At 41.4% G+C, this 16,411-nt stretch overlaps 1 protein-coding gene across 6 annotated transcripts in view; it reads right to left on the bottom strand.

Annotated features, from left to right (window-relative positions):
• The window catches only part of LOC117148046 (tyramine beta-hydroxylase), a 32,993-nt gene extending 25,738 nt beyond the window's left edge, over window positions 1-7,255 (bottom strand). For 2 of the 6 annotated variants that reach the window (XM_033315228.1, XM_033315231.1), the window contains exons 1-2: window positions 7,065-7,255; window positions 3,371-3,730 (exon numbers count right to left, since the gene is read on the bottom strand). In XM_033315228.1, the coding sequence (XP_033171119.1) occupies window positions 3,371-3,614 (244 nt within the window). In that variant the 5' untranslated portion in view covers window positions 3,615-3,730; window positions 7,065-7,255. Of the gene's footprint in view, window positions 1-3,370; window positions 3,731-7,060 lie in introns of all 6 variants that reach the window. The other 4 variants (XM_033315225.1, XM_033315229.1, XM_033315226.1 and 1 more) reach the window with 4 other exon arrangements.
• Between the last annotated feature and the right edge of the window lie 9,156 nt (window positions 7,256-16,411).

The following is a 16,411-nucleotide window of genomic DNA, read 5'->3' as shown; positions in this document are numbered from 1 at the left end:
TTGGTAATGGCAAAAAAAAACAAAAAAAAAAAAAAAAAATTACAAACAATACAACAGATATTGTAGGAGGGCAAAGCAATATGTAACACGCATCCGGTTACGTGATACATTTAACGTGACATTCGCATCCTTCGTGGATGTCTGTTGGTGACACATTAACCTGGAACGTAGGAATCGGTGGTGGAGGAGGAGGAGAAGCACCGTCCACCGGCCACCGGGCACCCACTGTCCGCCGGATTATATAAATTGAATTGTTTGGTACAACATGGCCCTGGCCATTGAGCAGGAAGCTGGAGCAGAGCACCTCCACCATAGAGCATGTGCGTGTGTCTGGCGCATAGAAAGTGGCCAAGGCTTTTGCGGGCAACTCCGTGTCATGGCGCCCCGTTGATCCAAAGCTCTCGTAAGCCGGCCAATCGGCAGACATAAAAAAAGAAAAAGAAAAAAAAAGAAAATAGGAGAAAAACACACGACAAGCAAAGCGATTTCACTCGAGTTTCTTTTACATTTTTTCTTTTTTTTTTTTGTCAGTTCCTTATGGATTTATGAGGCCCAACCGTCGAAGGTAAATAAGTGGAGTAGTCCCATCCTGAACTAATCAGACACTTATGTCGGATTTGGGATGTCCTGTGGGCTGGCAGCCCGGACGGACGAGCGCCCACACGTCGGATACGTAATTTGAGCAGCAAATGGGGAAAAATGGAGCAGAAGGACGACATAAAAAATAGCAAATTATTTTGCTTATTTCCATGTTTACGCTTCGCATTCAAATTTTGTTTTATGGACACTCGATGGCCAATACGAAAGGAACATATAAATTTCATTCGCATACACACTGCCACTTACACGGCAAAAAAAAAGTTAGTCAAAGCAAAGAAGTAACTATTATTGGCTTGCCTGCTTATCTCAAAGTTTTCACTTGCACATCAATATGTTTCGTTTTATTTGAAACTTATTTTTTCACAGTGCATTGTATGGAGCATCAGCTAGGATGGCCATTAAGAATGTTTGTCCCGTTTATGATTCATGAATGCTCTTTGTTGCTGCCATCGGACCACTGAACTGTCATCAAATAGCTGGCGTAACTTGAGCATCAATTTGGACTTGTTGCCTTCGATGTTTGGATGTTTGGCCACTCGAACGGTTTACTTTACATCTCTTCAAGAGTATCGAGTAAATGGATTTGCCTAAACTCATAGAAATGTGCTTGATTGAAGGTGTATATATAGCATTGATTGGAGTTCAATTAGATATCCAAACAATATGCTTTTAAATGCGACACAGCAGCACCAACAAAAACAAATTCAAGTCTTGAGCTCGTGTATTAAGGTGTTTTTGGTATTTTTGGCTTTTTGCTTGGCTAAAAATCGTCGCACAGATTAATCATTGACTGTTTCGTGTGGCCAATTTTATAAATTAACCATCCCTATCACTTTTCTATTGATTTTCAGAAATTTAGAATTTTTAAATTTTTTCCACTTTTTATAAGGGGTAACATCATCATTTTTGCAAAAAACGGTCAAAAACAAACATTTCCAGCTGTGAATGCCACTTGATTGGAAATTTAATTACGAGTTCAACGAGGTATGACACTCCATATTTGGACCATTACTTTTTAGCTTATGACAAAAATACTGATTGTTTTTTTGCGAAAAATCCAGTTAAGAAATAATAAAAATATTGAATATTTTCGAGTGCATTTTTAGTCATTGCTTCGTTAAAATTGGTCGCACAGCTAAAATAATGACTGATTTTTGCAGCTTAATATCTAAGCTAACGATCCCTATCACTTTCCCGCTGATTTCCAGAAATTTAAAATTTTGAAAATTTTTCCATTTTTTATAAGGGGTAACATCATCTATTTTTGCGAAAAACTGATAAAATCGGACATTTCCAACTGTGAATGCCGCTTGATTGGAAATTTTATTACGAGTTCAACGAGGTATAGCATTCCATATTTGGACAATTACTTTTTTGTTTACGACAAAAATACTGATTATTTTTTTGAGAAAAAAGTAGAAAAATGAAAAAAATTGAATATTTTCGGATTTCTACCTTTTTTATCAATGATATTAAGCAAGTGTAGCTGTCTTTTATGATTGGCATAAAATGTCTTACTCCCTGCTTGCTTATCTTTTTCCAGTTTTTACCACTTTCATGTCGAGCGTATAAATTGTATCCCACTGCATTTACTATTGTGGCTGGGGATCTGCAAAATCAGTCGTCCGATGACGTTGGCACACCTGCACGGTGCACATTCCGTTCCCCGGAACACCGTTAACCCTTGCAGTATCCACCGACGTCGTGGGCAGTGGAGCATCGAAGCGAACCAGTCAGCCATTCAGCCAGTCGGCCATTCAGTTAGTCAGCCAGTCAGTTAGTCAGCCAGTCAGTTAGTCAGCCAGTCAGTCAGTCAGGCTGTCAGCGCACAAATGGCGCCACAAATGTTTTGCCCCTTTTTCGCAATGGAAGGATACATTTGTAACTTCTATTGATTTTTAATGCACGCCTTCTGTCCTGCCAGCCAAGGCGTCGTCGTAGTCGCAGTCTGAGTAGTCGTAGTCGGTGCTCGGAACAAGCCACCAAGCCATGAACTTTACGAGGCGAGGAAGCCACCTACTCGGGCCCAGACTCCGTCTGGCATACCATCGTCCTTAGTCCTTGTTCCTTCGTCCTGCTACATCTCAATTTTACCCTACTCTGCGTTTCTTCGGATTGTGCGGTTGTGTGCGGGTGGGTGCGAATTTTAATGCTTGTAGCTGGGAAACAAACAAACATGTCACAGTCGAGAGGGCTGGCCGCAAATCCGCCATCTTCTTCGGCGATGCCATTGCCATTGCTCCACTTGATAACTTAATGCCCCACGCATGCTTCCACATCCACATGCCTCGACACACGCATACACGCACACATACGCCATTACCCGTACACACGGACTGACACTCACGGAGACAGACAGACAGTCATCCGGACGGACGGACAGCCATCCATCCGGACGGACAAGCGGACGTACGGACGGACAGCTTTATAAACAAGCTGGCAAACAGGCAACTGAACTTGCCTTCCCAAAATGCCGACCCGCCTATGCATTTGCGTACTTGAGATGACTGCGTGAGAGTTCCGATGGATGCCAAGCCAAGGATCACGGAAGGATGCTCTTGTCCTTATTTTCCGCTACAAATAATCTGTGTTTTCACGCTAATTTTCATTTCAGAGAATCAGCATTGAAATGAAATGCATCGCTAGTTAAGATATTTAGCTGTTTACAAAGGGAATTACTTTGCTCTGCAACATTTCTAGCCATTTTATAATATGAAAATCACTATGAGCTATGAATTATTGGATGTCATATATCGAAGGATCTACTTACGGTTGGAAAAGGCGCTCAGCGGGCGCGTGAGCAGAGTGGCCATCAGGAGGAGCAGCATCACTGGCATGAATATCGGCGAACGTCCTTGCTGCACTCCATTTTGCTTTTGTTTCTGCTGCTGCTGCTGCTGCTGCTGCTGCTGCTTTTGATGATGATAAGCCAGTTGGTGGTGGTGGTGGAGTCGCCGGGATCTGGATGGCCATATGCCATCCTGACTGCTCAGCTGCAGCGGCATTTTAAGCATTTTGAGCAGATTGCACGGCCTGCAGATCGTTTGCGAAATTATTGTTCTCGGATATCGTTTATCGCTAGTCACTAATAGCCAAACACTTTGAAATTAATTCGCTATGGGTGCTGCTGCTGCAAATGTTGATGTTGCACAATTATTGATAGGCAAAGGTCATTCATAACATAACATACATGAAAGCACAAGACTACATGATACCCTCTTTTCATAACCGTTCTAGGAATACTGCTTAGATTATAACTAATTCCAAGGTTATATTAAGTTATATGCTTTGGTATCTATGGGCACTTTATTGACTAACAATAAAGTCGAAATTTCCCCCCATTCAACTGCTTTGCATCATACCCCAGTTTATTTTCAAGCAGCGGGTATAATAAAACAAATCCGTGTACAATTTAAATCAGACAATTGACAGATTTGAGCATGGACAACAACGACAGAATGGTAAGCACATAATAAATGTTTACACGTTCATTGTATTGTATTTACATGACAAATTTATCTGGCGATGGTTTTTGGGTGGAAACTTCGCTTTGGGTATGGGTAAATGGGTGGCGTTTGATGGGTAAATTATGTGCGGTAATAATGATGATGGCCGCTGGGCGATTTTCACGTGCCTGTGTGCATTAAAAATTTTTTGGAAATTTTCGTGGCCGCGTACTTTGCAACACCGCCTCGTTTTACGACTTGCCACATCCTTCAACTTATTCCGAAAAAGTTTTCAACGTGCCAGCATCACAACGGCGACGTGTAACTCACTTTCAACCGCCCACTTCAGCCGTTTTTCCCGCCTCCCTCCCACCACGCCCCCTTGACAGCCTTGACAATCTTGGTACATAAAGCCAGATTCGTTGGGCATAAATGGCATTAATCAGTTTGCGGTTTACTTTCGCAAGTCATCCAACTTCTTGGTGGGAAAGTAAAAGTGCCAAAGTGTAACTTTATCGTTTAGGGACTTGCATATCGAAATCTACAAGTTTCTCTCGAGGAATTCCTTTCAAGCAGGGATATGCTTTTAATGTAATTTGGAATCCTGGCTTATAAAACGGTTATTTTAAGAACGCATCCACAAATAAAAAGCAATTAATTAAACCTGTACCCACTGCAGCTTGCACTTTGGGTCATAAGTAATAAGCTGGCGCACAGAAACTTCCACGAATCATTCGTTTTCTTTTTTGGCAATTCAATTTGCCGGGGATTCCCCGATAACAGATTCAATTTCAACAGATTGCTATTTGCGTGAGATTAAATTTCACAAAGAATTTCTAACGCCTTGTGTGCTGTGCACCCTGCTACCTCAAAATTTCCAATTAAACGTATGTATGTCGATAAAAACCGAGCTTGTTCCGTTCAAGGGAGCCTTCAAAGAAGTGAAAGGATATCAGCACCTGGATTGCAGGGCAAATCATGTTATGCTTTTACACCGAAGGACATAATAATATGAATTTCGCAGGCTAAAATGTGTGTGTGTGGCTGGCATGAAGCGAACGTAAATTTAACACTTTAATGATTTATGCGAGGATTTCATATTTTAAATTAAATATTTTCTCCGCACCGAAATTGTTTCCTGCATATTTCAGAGAACAAGGCGAGCTGCCTGAAATTGCCACAGACAATTTAATTTGCTTGATTCAAATTAAACTACATATACAGCAAACAAATTTATGTTTTGCAAAAGCCGTAGTAATTATTTCTAGCTAGAATATAGTTTCGCAAAAGTGGCAAACAAATATTGAGGTTGATCTGAAATAAATTCGCAGACACGCTAGCCTCAATGAATATAATTAGCTTCGTATCGTATTTGTATTGTCAACCGTATTGTGGCTGATGAATCCGCCAAATTGGCTGCCCTGAATGAACTTTGGCCCATGAATACCCATGGAGCTGAGCAACCAAGGCCCAAGCCCAAAGCCAGATTCCAAAACCCAAACCTAAACCTAAACCGTGCCAAATTTAATCGCCTTGCGGGGGATCTGCGTATTTGCTGTCAACTCGGGCATGAGTTAAGCAATCCTCGAGGCATTAAGTCTGCCCTGCGGTTGGCTAGACCAAATTGAAAACGAATTAAAATGAAATCTCAAACGCTTTGTGCCAAAAGTTTTAGCCAGCTTTCTCTGTGCACCGCGCCACACGCCGAAATACTTTGCCAAAGTACTTAAATGCCTTCTATTCTATTCTACTTTTTTTTTTAAGCAAAACTTCGAAAGTTCTATACGAGTATATATTCGCAGTACTTTTTTCATTGCAAAGAATGCAATTTCCATTTTGATTGGTTTATCAAATGGAAGAGCTCAAGCATTCTGGGCGATTTATAAACTTTAAAGCTTAGAGCGATCACACTTTTGATCAGATAACTTGTTGCTAGACTTCGTTTAGTGAAAATCACACAACTGGCTGCACTTCCAATAAAATAACTTTTCCCTTTGGGCTTCTAAACTTCTTTTGTACTAAAGCTTAGTGTTCTTCGGAAAATATATTTTGAAAGAAATGTGTCACCGTATAAAGAGTTCCAGACGTGCTTTTAATTTTCAGTTGCTCCGCTGGAGTTTCCGACATTTACGAGCTTCCCCACTTTGCATTGTTAAGTGCAGGAGTGCCAAATTGACAGCAGAAAGTGCTAAAAACATAAATGTTTAACGCAGGTGCTTTCCCCCGTCCGGTTGTTTGAAATATGCTTGTGAAAAAGAACACGGAATGGAAAACATTCCTTTTTTTTCGGCTGGCTGGGAGCGCTGCTAACATGGCTGATAATGGTGAATTTTATATTGATATCACGAACTGCACTAAATCATCAATTAAATGATTTTATGATGCCATTTTGGGGATTTTTACCCTCAGGCAATTTTGCTTGTGGTTTTTAGCTCTATATCTCGTGTCCTGCCGCCCATTTTCTTTTCTGTCGGATCTGTTTTTTTGTGATTTGGTTGAAGTTGTGCTACAGTTGGAGTTCTGTATAGTGAACATGTCACTCAAACTACCTACCAAATAAAACTGGAAAACTTATTTCCCTATTTAAGCATATTTTAAAAAATAAAAGAGTACTTTTATGCGGATAAATCCTTATACGAATACTTAGACAATTTGTAAGCCATTTTTAAATTCAAATTTCACTTAGGTAGTTTGGCCTGTGCTAATTTTTTCTGAATAACACCTGCTACCATTTTGCCGCGGCCAAGATGCTAACGGTAATGGAGAGACTAACGGTAACGGGGACGACAACAACACCAAACCAACTTGACGAAGCGACGGAAATGCAACACTTTTCCTTTACTCTTCCGTTTTGCAAATTCCCGTTTGTTTTACTAGCTTTTGTTCCTGTTATTTCTTGGCCACTGTTTGAACAACGACACAAAAAAAAAAACACCTTAAAAAAAGGGGCAAAACGTAAAGCGCACGGGAGCGCTTGAATAAAAAAAAAGAAGAGGGGGAACACAGGGAATTACCAACATCAACACAAACACAAACAAAGCGCCCGCCGGATTTATAATGGCAAAGTAAACAAGCTTACGAGTCGCGCGCGACTTTTGTCCCGTTAGCTTGGCTTTTTGTTTTTGCGCGCGCTTTTTTTGGCGCGCTTCTACGCTTTTGCCACGGAAATCGCGCAACGGATAGCAAGAACAAGTGGAGAGCGCGTCCTACGCCAGCCGAACGCAGAATGCAAGCGATAGCGCAGCCATCAGCGGCTTTTATACGCGGCCCACCGACCCGAGCACTCGTCGCCCTTCGGCCTCGGCTTCGGCTACGACTTCGGCTCCGTGGAGAGGGAAATGGAAGTTAGTGGGTGAGCGATAGAAAGCGCGTGGCGGGGGCTTCGGCTCGTTTAGCATATGTCTGCCGCCATCGACATGGGCATCACTGGCACAAGTGTGTGCGTGAGCACGCACAGCAGAGTTCACAATAGCAGTGATATTTGCAAATTTATTCCAGCTGAATCCCTTGAATTTATACACTTCTTAGATTGGTAAAAAAAAAAAGTTACATATTTGTAAATTTATGTTTTATAGGAACATTTAGCTAATAAAGAAATTTTGCGCTTTTTTTTAAATGTATCATCCCTATTTATAAGCCACTACTAGTCGTTCAACGTGCGCTGTGCGCGAGTGTTTGCATATTTACTTTATGAATGTGTTTACCAGCAAACTTTGGCGCCGAAAAGAGATAGCAGGCGGCGAGCGAGCGAGAGGTGCGTGCGAAAGTGCCAACACTCGCATTAATGACGCCAACAACAACAAAAGGCAACAATTTGAATTGTAAGCCAGCGAACAGCCAACAGCTCAATTAACTATCCGTCCGGCGGATGGCAAAGTGCGTCCGCGTTGACTTTCTCATACGCATAATTCCCATTATTTTGGCAATTACAAGGATGTAATGGCACTCGCATATGCTTGATATTATTTAACCCGTAAGTGTGTGTGCCATCGCATTGGGCCGGCCAGGCCAAGGTAAATATGAAAAATGCATTGCAGCGCTGGCATTTTCATTGTACGAATCGCAATTATTAATGCAGCACATGCACAGGTTGCATTGGCAGTGTAGAACTTAGCAAATTTAGTTATCTTCAAGAGCCGTTAGGATTTACGTAATAGATAACATTTAGCTATACTTGAGCAGCTCAATGAAAATCCAAAACATATTAATTTAGTAATTAGTTTGTGATCCATAAGTCGTACTGTACTTCTGTGTGTTTGTTTTTTTATACGGCTGTGCATGGCATCTGTTTGTTTGCCAGTTCTTCGTACAGCAGAAAATGAGCAGCAAGTAATTTACATGTAAACAGGTTAAGGGATAAAGTTCATCACATGTAAATGGATATGCCTGATTAATGGCAAATATAAACGACAGACAGGAGCTTCGGCAAACGAGTATGGATGTGTTTGCTCCTGTCGCTTCTCGCCAGGCCTTTATTGCATTCGATATTCTGGCATCCCTGTGCCTGCATGACAATCAGCGAGGTATTTACTTATTAACGATTTTATACAATAACTGAGTAGATACTTGTTGGCGCTAAGATCTCATTAAGAAGTTCTAGATCCCTTAAAATCATCAGCGAGTCAAAAGTTATTTCTACCAGATAACATGGTTTTAACTCATACATTATCCTTACACACAGAACTCACTTCACTTATAATTTGCAGTATGTTTTCCCATCTATCTTGTAATTGCTGCAACTTTTAGCGAGAAACTCTGGAACACTAGCAACTCGAATCGAAGTCCCCTTCACGGGCGAACCACTCAAACTTGAACTTCCAGACAGGGCTGCACATGCGGGCCAAATTCGATGGCAAGTTCTGGCCAAGTTAGTAGTTTCATAAGCGAGACCTCAAGCCGAACAGCTCAAACTTGAACTGCTTCTTGCCACTTGGATTGGTGAAATGGTGTGCGTGCAAGGTAATTGAGATGGATCCAGGCTGGTTGGCATCGCATCCCGCGGCTTCACGCAACAAACACGCCGCACCTGCCGCACTTTCCCGGATCCGGCTGCATTCCGTCCGGAGAACGTTGTGTCACCTGGCGGGGAAACGGGCAAATTGGGTGAGTGACAGACCCCGACATTCCTTCGATACCTCAAATTGGGTTCGGTCCATGTGTGTGCACTATGAAATAAATAAATAAACGGATTAACGAAATATCCGAAACAAAATGAACATATCTTGCAAATAGATACTCGTAATAGATACTCGGCTTGTCGAAGATATTCCGATTTGTTAGTGATTATCCCAAAATCATAAATAATAATGAATATTATCTGACAACTACAGTCAATAACAAATATTTGTTAGTGATTATCCCAAAATCATAAATAATAATGAATATTATCTGACAACTACAGTCAATAACAAATAAAGTCTTCAATAGAAACAGTAAAAAGTTGCATAATTGTGCCAAAACTGCACAAAAATCTGTGTTATGTGATGCATAGTTTTTGCGAGTGTGCACGGCTTGTGCAGTTTGCGTATATTTTGCATGGCTGGGATAACTTTTGGGTTCATTGACAATGGCCACCACCCATCAAAGGCCCCCGCATGCCTAGCAGCCTCAAGGATTTTCGGGTAGCATGTCTCGCATTTCACTTTCACAACTTGCCAACTGGCAGAGCAAGCAGATAGAGATGAAGAATTCATGAATACATCCCGAGAAATGCCAGATATATATACATACATGTACATATAACCTGAGACTGGGGAGGACATCGAGGAGTCGGCGAACAATTTGTATTCAAACGATTTGAGAGCACTCCTGAAAGTAACATCATTAAAAAATTCTCCATCGCCTTGAGTAGCTTGACTCGGCTTCAATCTCAAGACCTTTTCTCCGTACCTTCCCAACATTTTTCTTCGTATTTTTGCGGAAACGGGAAAATCGCACCCCAGAGGCCTCAATCATCACCCCTCCCGAATGGCGCCCACTTTCGCTCCCATTTCCCGCGAGAGTCATAGTCATGGGAACTTCATTCAAATGCAATATCTCGTAAGCGACCAAATTGTTGTAGAATATATGGTAGGTGACATTCCAGCGAAGATACGGCGTTTATGCCTTGCAAGTTTATGATTTCGGTAACATGCAGCAAGTTTATATACATGTAAAGTTTAAGTTTGACTTTTTTTTAAATATTTCTTAAGCAAATCTCTATTGATAACTTGGCCAAATGTGTAAAAAATAGAAAAATAAAAGTGTCAGCTCTTTAATTTAATTGAAACTACGATAAATCATTTCACTTTAGTCACTTTTGGAAGCCACGATCACAATAAAAAATAACGTAGCATACATTTGTGCGCAGACAACATTCAAAATGTTAAATGCGTTTAAGGACAAAGCAAATTTGAAATGCAATAGATATGGGAAGTGCAACACGCATAAACTGGCTTTCTGCAGAAAACGAAACAGAAACCAATCCATTCCGACCCCAATCCAATCCAAACCAATCCAATTGAACGCTCGTTGCCTTTCCGCTGCCATTCCGATTCTTGCTGCAGGCTGTCAATCGAAGTTTACACGGGATATCGATACCGGCTTCCCGGGAATCAATTGGTAAGTAGTAGTGGTGCGGCACGGGCATGGGTATGGTCCATGGTCCATGGGGCACAGGAACTGGCATCCAGAATCCAATAGAAAGTTTCACCTGCACCGCAGCAGAAGCAACAACAGCAGCAAAAGAGCCGTTGACTGGCAGCTCGGTTAGCTTGGTTGAGGGGTGGGGTTCGGCGTATTCACAGGATTGACGGAATTCACAGGATTCATTGGATTCACTCGAAGGCGAGCGGGTCAGGTTGCCATCGCTGCCAGGCAAATAGCTAAAACATTTTTGCCCAGGTAACTTTTTAATTAAAGCTGGCAACGTTCGAAGTGTAGAGATGGAGAGAGTGGAGAGGTTCTTGGGCAACCACCAGCTCCTTTCTCCATTGCCAGGTCCTCATCATCGTCATTATCACCATCGTGGTCGTCATCTCATCGGGCAGCAGTTAACAAACGCTTCCTCGATGGCCACAATAAAATGCTTTTGCAGCTGCAGCAACCACAAACCACCGCCTCCCCCCTGCGGTTTTCATCACGATTATTACAGTGAATATTGGTTATGTACACACAAACATATATAGAAATCGTATTATCCTTCAATTTCCATTTCCTGCCTTTAAATGCGTTCGCTCATATCAAATATTCTGAAAATAACCAATAATATCATGCGATATCAAGTTAGTTGACACCATTTAAGCGCCTTTAGCAAAGTGCACTGTACTCATCCAGATTGCAATTGTTATTGGAATTTTTGCATTTTATTCATAAGCTCAGATTCTGGCCGACTGTGTTGAAACCAATTTCAATTTATACAAATAAAATCAATTTCATTTATCGCTGGTAGCATCTCTCCTTTATTTTTTATGGCTCTGCAGTTGCAGTAAGCATTTTTTAATTGAACGAGAGAACAAAAATAAAAGAATGGAACGCACGACACGTGTGCCAATAAATATTCCCACAACTATAGCTGATCTCTCTCTCTCTCTCTCTCTCTCTCACTCTCCCACGCCGCCAACTCCCAATGCGATCTCCCAACTCTCTCGCCATCTCTTTCTGGCCCGTTCTGCCAAAATGCTGAATTATGAAAAGTCACAGGTTAACGTTGTCCTGCTGCCAGGAAAATAATCAAACTGCACAAACAACTCGACCTCATAAATAGTTAAGAGTCAGAGAGTCCGGGAGAATATAAAAATGTTATTCCTAGTCCCACATCCTGAGGCCTGGCGGCGTCTATGTCCAAAGTCCACTGGACTGGATTCGTTCCTCCCTCTCTTTCGCTCCCCTGTACCTGTATGCGTGTGTGGGCGTTGTGCGTTCCCTGTCTGCGTCCCGGATCGCAGATTCTTGCTGCCGGATTTGGCTATTTCCCCGCTAAAACTAAAATCCTATACATCATATAGATCATGCAAGGTATACCAATTTAATATTTTCTTATGCCAAAATAGTTATGCCACTATCAGAAATGATTAATCCTTAATTTAAGTTTTTCTTCATTTGTTTGATTTTAGAAAGATATTTCAGTTATGATTTGTGTTGAATCGTACTAAGTCATTTGTTTATATCCTGGATGCAGCTAGTTTCCTGTTGGAAAGCTGGCAGCACTGTTCACTGCTCTGTTCCCTTGGCTTTTGTTGTTGTTGATTTTTTGTTGCTTATTTTGTTGTTTGTGCTGCTTCCATTTTTATTGCCCGGTGGCCACATGCGAGTGGAGCCCAAGCTCCTTGTTTACACAGTCCAAACTAATTGGATTGGCCGTTTGCAACGCAAGAAGGAGCCGGCGATATATTGCAATGCGTTTGCCTTGTCTCATCCTTGCTTTTATATCACATCGACAGCGATAAGCGAAGGCAAATATGGTCACGCTAAGGAACCTATTCATAGGCCTGGTATCACTTTACCAAACTATCTTTTCCACGAAAAGTGCTACAAGAAATAATGGATTTTCTAGGTTCCTTTTTATCAAAACTTGTCTAAAATTGGTCGCAATGGCAAAATAATGACTGCTCTGTGCAGACAATTATCTAAACTAACGATCTCTATCACTTTCCTGCTGATTTCAAGAAATTAAAAATTTTGGAATTTTTCAAATTTTTATAAGGGGTTACATCATCCTTTTTTTGGAAAAACCGGTCAAAATCAAACATTTTTAGCTGTGAATGCCACTTGATTGGAAATTTCATTACGAGTTCAACGAGGTATGGCATTCCAAATTTGGACCATTACTTTTTTGCTTATGACAAAAATACTAATTGTTTTTTTGCGAAAAACCAAGTTGAGAATTAATAGAAAAATGGCATATTTTCGAGTGAATTTTTGTTAATAACTTCGTTAAAATTGGTAGCACAGCTAAAATAATGACTGATTTTTGCAGCTTAATATCTAAGCTAACGATCCCTATCACTTTCCCGCTGATTTCCAGAAATTTAAAATTTTGCAATTTTTTCCATTTTTTATAAGGGGTAACATCATCTATTTTTGCGAAAAATTGACAAAATCGAACATTTTCAACTGTGAATGCCACTTAATTGCAATTTTTATGACGAATCCGAGAAGGTATGACTTGTTTGCATTGGTCCATTATTTTTTTAGTTTTGGCCAAAATACTGGTTATTATTGTCCAATAATCAGTTTAGAAAATATTGGAAACATATGTTAGTGTTCTCAGTGGAACGGTCAGTTACAGTGCTCCACATCATAAGGCTAAGTAAAAGATACATTGTTTTTCCCTTTTGTTGCTCAATAATAAGAGCTATCAATTTCTGCTATGACCTTAAAGACGTCCAATACCTTAATGTAATAGGCCATCTACTTAATTTGTTGCGCACTGAGAAGTGGTATATTTTTTAATTAAGTGAAAATTGTGTAAAGTTTTTCGGTTAAGGCGCCTCGGACGGCAATTTGGCAAATTAGTCCATCCACATGGCAGGTCCATGGCTCCACCACCATTTGCCTTCCCCAGTTTTTTTTTTTTTCTTATTCCACCTAACGAGCAACGTTTGGCGGGGTCAGGTCGGCCATCCACTTGTTGGGCGCAGGACTTGGTCCTGCTTTGGTCTTTTCGTCCTGGCCTGGTCCTGGTCCGCTTTCAGTTGTCCTTACACATTTCGCTAAACAATAAAAATGTTTAAAGCAAATTGAAAACTCCGAGACGGAGCTATGCACTGTGGGGCCAACGGGCACTTATGGTGGCCAAAAAGAATCATTTCTTTACATCGAGATGAAATAAGATGATACATATGTGCTAGAAAAATAATATCAAAATATATGTATATAGGATCGATGGAATATCGTTTTGCTGTTAAACGATATATTTTTATTATATCTGTTGTTTTTCAAGAAAATACATTTAACTGTGAAAACAATTTTTAAAATGGCACACGGTGCATTGGAGGCATAAAGTTTGTGGCTTTTCCAAACTGTTTCTTCAACTTCTGCGTGGTAACAAAAAATCTTGGTTTTCTTAAATAAATCAACAAATTACAATTATTATTCATTATATATTAACATTTAAGATATTTAAGATGTTATTAAAACTAAATGGGAAAATGTTTCTAATCACTTGACTACTTTTAATTGTGCAATATAAATTAATTAAAGTTCTTCCTTTTGAGAACTGAAATTTCCCACTGTGTAAAAACTGCTGTTGCTACTTTGATGTTGGCAACTTTGTTGCGAAATGTGCAGCCAGTAAGAGGGAGAAAATCCGGCGGCGAAAGTTGCAGCCGGGATTGAGTCCGGGAGGCAGTACGTTTCGTTCAGTTTGGTTTCGTCACAAACATTTCGCAACGTCGCTCCGTTTTAATGGCGACCCATGCCCGTACTCCGCGGAACGTAAAGTCGCGTCCCTTTTGTTGCTTAATTGGCGGCCGGCCGAGAGAAGCGTCTGCACTGCCACAAATTGCCGGCCGAGTTGGTTACGTGCTGCCCCAGATACGGCGGATCCCGATCCCAGCTGGTGGTGGTCCAGATTCTTGGATGATTGCGCCAGTCCCGATGACCAGAGCTGCATATACATTTTCGCGCCGTGTTCATCCATCCCACGTCCGTGTGCCATTTGCATTCCGCCATTGTCCTGCGCCAAGTCGTTTGGCCGGGTTGAATTCAGGCGGGTTTGCAGTGGGTGGATTGGGTGGATGGATGGATTGGGTGGAGGTGCCGGCGTGGGCGTGGAGTGCTGGAGTTTCGCTACGTGTGCGCCATATAACTTGGCCGGCGTCATTGTCATCGTAGTTGTCCATTGTGCACCAAGTGCAGTACGTAATCACAACAGCAGCAGAGAAGCACAGTGGTCTCCAAACAGCAGCGCTTTCGATTAACAACAAATTACTAAGTTAATAAAATATATACACTATATACCATTTTTAATTAAACGATTTTCGGCTATTGCATCAATTAAAGTATTTCGTCTCAATTTCGATTGCATTTGCTTGATTTTAAATGGAAAATGCAATTGATATGATTCTTTACATCGATATATATGTACGTTCGATTAATAAATAAACTTAATTATAGTACTTAAGTCAAAGTGCACAATGTGGCAAATGTGCAGGACTGGCTTTTGGTGGCGCTGGTTGCCATGTTGATGATGGTGGTGATGGTGCCACTTTTGCTGGCGTGGCCAGGGGCGCCCACTCCGCTCCATTCCCAAATCTGGGTCTCTGCTAGGATCTGGGTGGGTGTGGGTGCGAGTCGTGTCCTGGTCCTGGTCCTGCTTCTGCTCCTGCTCCTGGTGCGGCCATTGCAGTTATGTCACATGTCTGACTTAATTCATTCATTTAGACGACGCTGACAATTGTAGGTGTCGGGTGCGCGCCCTCTGTCATTTCGTTTTTGTCAACGTCGTCGACGCAGTGCACCAAATGGGCCAAGGGGAGTGGGTGGAATTGGATGGAGGCGATGGGATATAATGGCTTGGGTGCGAAGCCAAAGATAGAGAATACTGGGCACCGGAGCCAGTGGAGAGCCATTATGGCACCGACATTGTCAATGACTGGCGAATTATTATTGCCTGACGGAGGCAGTTGGACGCCAACGAAGTGAGCGTACCCCCGTCCACCAGCCACGCCCCATTGTTCCTGGGTGCCACTGCCACATGTATGTGGGTGTATGTGTGTATGCAAGTGTGCTCCATCTTGTTATGACAGTTGGCACCAATTTCCGCACACGTTGCAGGTGGCCCGTGGCCCGTGGGCGTTGGAAAATTGCGAGGGGGGGGCTGGGGGTAACCACCAACCATTTGTCAGCCGGTCAATCAGAAGTTGGCGACCCTTAGACTTATTGCATTACGCGGCGTTATTTCCCTGCTGCTCACTAAATTGATTGCACTTTAATGTTTCGCATAGCAATTAATAAATAACATGCCTTCGGTTAATTTGCATTTTATTTCAAGATAACTATATTGAATTTAAGTTCTCCATAGAATTGCTAACGCTTTTTCAAAATAGCAGTACATTGCAGGGTTGCATTCGTCGCCGAGTTGCCAGCTTGCGGAAATGGGGATGCCAGATGCATGTATTTAAGTTTTAAATTTGAAAAAGTAACCGTGAAAATATGGACACTTTAAAATAATGCAACCCCACGCATAAGCAGCTTTCCCATTAAAAGTAACAAGATAATTGTATATATGTATATATTTCATATGTATCATACAAAATTTCCATTTTAAGATTTAGCAACTAAATTGGATTGAGTTTTTGTTTCGATTTGAAGTGCACAAATTAAAAAAAAAGATTACTAATTAATTAATTAAGAAATCGACGCAAATAAATAACAAAAAACTA

The sequence above is a fragment of the Drosophila mauritiana genome, chromosome X, assembly GCF_004382145.1.
Source record: "Drosophila mauritiana strain mau12 chromosome X, ASM438214v1, whole genome shotgun sequence".
In the NCBI taxonomy this organism is placed as follows: Eukaryota; Metazoa; Arthropoda; class Insecta; order Diptera; family Drosophilidae; genus Drosophila; species Drosophila mauritiana.
This window is presented reverse-complemented; position numbering and strand designations above follow the sequence as displayed.